The sequence below is a fragment of the Equus quagga genome, chromosome 13, assembly GCF_021613505.1.
Source record: "Equus quagga isolate Etosha38 chromosome 13, UCLA_HA_Equagga_1.0, whole genome shotgun sequence".
NCBI lineage: Eukaryota > Metazoa > Chordata > Mammalia > Perissodactyla > Equidae > Equus > Equus quagga.
The window spans coordinates 93,015,403-93,021,196 of NC_060279.1; the positions used below are offsets into that span (position 1 = coordinate 93,015,403).

General features: G+C 56.3%; 1 protein-coding gene across 2 annotated transcripts in view; it reads right to left on the reverse strand.

Moving 5' to 3' along the window:
• Positions 1-423: 423 nt before the first annotated feature.
• LOC124251568 (poliovirus receptor homolog) overlaps positions 424-5,794 on the reverse strand; it is a 12,567-nt gene continuing 7,196 nt past the window's right edge. The window contains exons 5-8 of one of the 2 annotated variants that reach the window (XM_046684456.1): positions 5,033-5,181; positions 4,054-4,182; positions 2,277-2,308; positions 424-2,048 (exon numbers count right to left, since the gene is read on the reverse strand). In XM_046684456.1, the coding sequence (XP_046540412.1) occupies positions 1,977-2,048; positions 2,277-2,308; positions 4,054-4,182; positions 5,033-5,181 (382 nt within the window). In that variant the 3' untranslated portion in view covers positions 424-1,976. The remainder of the gene's footprint in view (positions 2,049-2,276; positions 2,309-4,053; positions 4,183-5,032; positions 5,182-5,794) is intronic. The other variant, XM_046684457.1, reaches the window with a different exon arrangement.

Here is a 5,794-nt window from a genome sequence, read left to right on the forward strand (position 1 = left end):
ACATTATTAATTTTTAAAAATTGTGGGGAAACAGAGATGACAAAAAATTTGCCATCTTAGCCCATTTTTAAGTGCACAACCTAGTGGCATTAATTCCACTCAGATGCTGTGCAATTATCCCCTTGCAAAAGAACGGCGCTGGACCCTTAGCTCATATCCGATGTGCAAAGCAACTCAAAATGGGCCCCTGACGATTTTTCCTAACTTTTGACTCGGGGATGCTTATCTATTACCTAGTTAAAAAAAAATGAAAAAGAGAGAGAAAAATAAGATGCGCTGGGGACTCGTGTTCTCCTTGCCTTCCTGATTCAGGTTCCTGCCTCCACGGCTCTGATTCTGATCCATGAGGTGGCCAATCAGCTTCTCCCCAATTCCCCCCAAAAGACCCACCCGCACGCAACCACTGGAGGTGTAATAAATAAAGTTTAATGGGGAGTTTGGGGGCTGAGAACAGACGAACGGTCGATGTGGCAGCTGTGGTAAATAGTACCCCCACTCATCTCCCTTGGCCTCCCGACCCCGAGGAGCCCCACCGGCCTCGTCGCCCCTGCCTCCTCCTTCCCGTCTCTTCCCTGTCCTTTCTGGGATCCGCAGTCTCTCATCTCTGTCCAGAGCGCATCCCAAATCCTTCTTTTTCTTGCAGAACAGCTCCTGCCTGGCTCTCCTGTCTGGCATCGTGGCCACAGCTCTTATCTTCCTAAGGCATTTCCTCCAGCAGACAGTTCTCTGTGTGAGCGGAATTCTGGCGCCTGCCCCCAAGCTCGCAGACCATCTTAAAGGGAACACATCAGGTGTATCTGAGCGGCTCAGCCTCCGGGTCCGGGGCCACGTCCATCCTGGTCTGAGGGCACCGTGTCCCCCACACAGCATCGCTTTCTCCTTGTTTCGGAGACGACGTCTTCCTTTCCTTGGCAGGTCCCGGCCCCCACTCTCCAGCATCGTCTCGGTCCCAGGACACTGCAGATACTCTCCCGGGGCCCCGAGTCTCGGCTGGAGGAGGTGTCTGGAACTGACAGCCTCCAGCAGCTGCTCCTGTTCCTCCGACGGCCCTGGGCAGCTGAGTTCCAGCCTCTGGTTCTCTTTTAGTGACAAATCTCGTGACCACAGATATTTGACAGATACAGAGATTTAGACGCTTGAAGGCCAGAGCTCAAATTCTTACAAAACTTCTCCGGCAGTTGGAACATCCCGTGTGACCCCCACTACGCAGGAGAGGATTAACTTTTGCCCAAAGAGAGATTTCACCCTTTGCCCTGGCTCCCGGGAAGTAACCTTGAAGCCCCTAGAATGTTCTGGCTGCCAGGAGTCTTTGTTTACTGGGGCCATGGACCACACCAAACAGTTTACACCAACAGTGCAATTGATGGTGGTGACCTTGGGCCACACAATATCGGCTCAACCCCTGGAGATGCCGGACACTAAGGTCAGATACGTGAATGGTCAGCCGAGTCTACCTGATTGACCCCAATGACAACTCCCGAGACTGAGGCTCAGCGGGCCTTCCCTGGCCGCTAGCAAGCCGGCAATACTCTGTATGCTGTCACACGTCACTGCCGGGAGAAGTGAGCGCTGCCCGTATGACACCACTGGGAGTGGACACCTGGGAGCTCACGCCAGTGTCTGCTGGACCCTGCGGCCCTATGTTGGGGCCAATGAGTCGTTTTCCCCTTGCCGATCTTGATCTCATCCTTTCATTTTAATAAACCTAAATGTGTGTGTAACAGCTTTTCTGAATTCTGTGAGGCCTTCTAAGGAGGGACGGAAGCCGAGGGTGGTCTTGGGGACCCCTGAACTTGCACCCGCTCACTGCGTCGTGAGGTAGAGGGGACGTTCCTGAGGTCTGGCACTGGGAGAGTGGCCAGTGTCTTTCGAGGGAGGGAGGCTGCATCCACTGGCGGGGGGGGGGGGGGGGGCTCCAGCTGTGAGGCCCACGTCCCCACCAGCTCCAGTCTCTCTCCCACTCAGGCCCGATGCTGTCACCTTGTACCCTCTGTCGGGGTTTCCTGGGGAGAGCTGGCACCACAGTTCACGGCTGAATAGGAGACAGTCTGGAAGGGGGACAGTGAAACCTTAGCCTCTGGATCCTTTGGAACACAATCTTCCCGTGAAGCCCAGCGTGCAGAGAGCGCAGGCCCGGCCCCTCCCCGTCCCTAGAAGCCAAGGCAGCACTTCCCAAGGTCGGGGGGGGGCGTGAGTGGGGGGAATGCAGACCCCCAGGCCCCAGGGCGGACCCCCCCCACCCCACGCACCCTCCTCAGCTCCACCATCACACTTACGCCATTAGCGGAAGGCTTGTAACTGGCCTGACCTGCGGAGACAGGAGGAGGCGTTGTCAGGAATGATGACAATACTCAGAGGCACAGGAGGAAGACACACGGGGGTGTCAGGGCCCCTCGAGCTCTAAGTCCCCACTCTGCTCCCGACGTGGGGAGCCACTTCCCTTGGTGGTTTATACACGTGTCATACAGGACCGGGGTCTCTTCTTCCCCCACTTATTCATTCAGTTATTAAGTGTAAATAAATAGTTATTGGGCACAGGCTTTGGAACCAGATGGAAGGGTTCAGGTCCCAGCTCTGTCTTTCGGGAGCTGTGTGACCTTGGCCAACTGACTTAACCTCTCTGTGCCTCAGTTTCCTCAACCATCAAACAGGGATTGATTCAGCAAACAGGGAATGTCTACTTGGCCCCGGGGGCGTTCTACGTGCTGTGGACACAGCTGTGAACATGACAGACGCAGACTCTGCTCTCATGGAGCTCATGTTCATCATCATCATCATCATCATCGTCGTAACAACAGCAATAATAATTACAGCTGATATAGATCCAGCAAGTGTGGCTTAGAAGGTGCCAAAGGCTGCACCTGTATCACCAGGCACAGTTATTCCCCTTGCACAGATGGGGAAACTGAGTCACAGAGCGTAAGTCACCCGCCCATAGCGACATAATTAATAAGGCAGCAGAGCAGGGACCCACATCCCCTGGAGATGACACATTCAGCAAACACTTCCTCCAGCGCCTCCTTTGAGACCGGCCCAGCGCCACATGGTGCTGGGGACGCAGCTGTGACTGTGGCGGCCGCAGCTGTACCCTCCTGGGGCTCCCAGCCCACCGGGGAGATGGGCAAGTCCCCACGTGGTGACGACCCAGAGTGGGCAAGGCTGGGGTGGGGGAGCCCAGAGTGGGCGCTTGGCTCATTCTGGGGGGTTGGGGTGGGCTTCCTGGAGGAAGGGGTCTGCAGCTGGGACGTGATGGGGCAGTTCCGTGTAGCAGGTGAGGGAACAAGCTTTGGGGTCAACAGAACTGCCTTCCACTTCTGCCTGCCCAGCTGTGCACTGGCAGGCAGGGAACTTCACCTCTCTGAGCACACACTTCCTCATGTGTAAAATTGGGTCACGTCGGGACCCGCCTTGCAGGGGGGCTGGGAGCCTTGGAGGAGCTGTGCACAGACCGTGCTGGCCTGCCAGAAGGGCTCAGCAAAATACGGCTCTTTGGGTTACAGAATGAGCCGGATGACTTCGCCAGAAGGAGCCACGGGAAGGGTGTTCCAGGCAGGGGAACAGCCTGTGCAAAGCCCCGGAGATAAGAGACCATCAGGCTCTTTTCGAGCCGGGGATCAGGGTCCCAGTCCCCACCCCGCCCTCCTTCCCGTGACAGCAGCTGAGCGGTCACTCCCGAGCCGGGCAGACGGAGGAGGGCTGGGCGGCTACGCTCACTCCGCCCTCCATCCATCCCGCGGGGGCATCTGTGTCGCCTGAATTAAAAGCCAAAGTCCCCACTGTGCCCTCAAGCCCTGCAGGATCTGCCCCCACTCCCTAAATATTTATAAAATGAATCAAGGATCCAAAGGACAAGACTCCCCGGTCTTGGTGTCCTCGTCCGTGAACGGGGAACCTCATGGTGTGGGGGTGAGGAGGTGGGGAGAGGCTGCCACCTGAAGGGCTTGGCACAGAGCCTGGCGCATAGTAGGTGTTCAATGATGGCGACTGTGGGGATGCTCATTCATGACAGCCACGGGGGTAGAGGGGAGATGTGCCAAAGAGGAGGGGACTCACGGGAGTTTCTGGACCGCAGGAAATAAATGAGGAACGCGAGCAGGGCCACCCCAGCCACGATTACCACAGTCAGGATGGCGATTGTCGTTGGGGACCAGCTTGCTGCTGACGGCTCCCCGGAAGGTCCTGCTGGAAGAGAGGGAAGCAGGACTCAGGTTCTGAGACTTTTGGGGTTTTTCACCTGCCTCACAAACATTATCCCTCATTCCTTTACGAAGCTGCCATTCTGCCTCCCTTAGTCCCTGTGATGGACGTGTCCCCACTCTCTGGTTCCTCAGATGGGACTTTGACCCGGGTGTGGCCAGTCGGAGCACTCCATTCTCCCCGGCTGCTGTGATTGGTTCATAAGGGGCTGTGACCTAAGTTGAGCCAATGAGAGCCAGCCTTGGGACTTTGGTTAGAGCTGTTGAAAGTGGTATATTCTTTCCCCTCAGATTACTAAACTGGTGGGATGTGAGTCTGCAGATGTGGAGGGCTAGCCTGCCTTCCTGAGGGGAGAGTCTGCCTGAGAAGAAAGGCAGCATAGAGAAAAGCAAAGACAAGAGAGGTAAAGAAAAGTTCTCGGGTTACACAGTCGGAGCACCTGGATCTAACCATACCTGAAGGTGAATTTTCAATAAAATATTGCTCTTGCTGGGATTATTTTGAGTTGTGTTTCTATCAATTGCAACTGACAGAGTTCTGTCTAATGCACTTAGAAAGGGCTTTCTGAGTCCCAGGGAAAAAGGCATTGCACAATTTCCCCAGCCTGGCTTTGCAGGGGGGTGCATCCAGGCAGCTGTTCCAATGGTACAGATGTTGAGTTAACAGAGAGTAAAGCTGACCCCATGGGTCCTTTCATGAGGCGGCCTAGGGGAAGGATGGGAGTAGAGAGCATTCCTGTGGCTGAGGGACCTCCTTCACCAGGGACCTCAGACGAAATCCTGCTGTGACCTCCTCCTTTGGTCTCTCTCTTCTCCTCACCCAGGTGGCTCCTCACCTCTACCCAGGACAGTCAGTTCTGCCTGGCTAGTCCCCAGGGTGTTGGTGACACGGCAGATGAAAGTCGTGTTGATCAAATCATCCACGGTATGAATCAGGAGCCGGCTGCCCTGGGCCACAGCAGAGGGTGGCAGGGGACCCCTGGTCCTGAAAGAGACAAATGGGTAAGAAGTGTCCTCTGCTGGAGGCCTAGAGTGACAGGGGGGTTGAGCAGTCACCAGATGCCAGGAACTCAGGCACCCTCACAGTACTTGCTCCATCAGAGACGACTGAGCAGGTTGTGCAAGGTGACCAAGGAGGCGGCACAGCCCAGAGGTTAAGGGGACCCAGTGTGGGGCCAGATGCTGATTCGAGAGCCGCCTCTGTGGCCTCGTGTGACCTGGGCAAATGACAGCACCTGTGTGGGCCCAACTGATCTTTGACCCGGGTGTGGCGAGAATGTTGACTGTGCCCAAGTGTGGGGACCACACGGGATGAAGGTAAGTCCTGGGCACTCAGCAGGCACATTGCAAAGAGCAGGCGTGGGCACTCGGACTAAACCACCTTGGAAACCATGTGTGCGGGTTGGGAATTTTGCTGGAGCCCAAAGACGACTACTCCCTTTCTTTTCGCTTTTCTGTGCACCCCTCTTCCCTCAGACCCAGGGGTCCAGCCCCCAGCCCCTCCTCCCTCAGACCCAGGGGTCCAGCCCCCAGCCCCTCCTCCCTCAGACCCAGGAGTCCAGCCCCCAGCCCCTCCTCCCTCAGACCCGGGAGTCCAG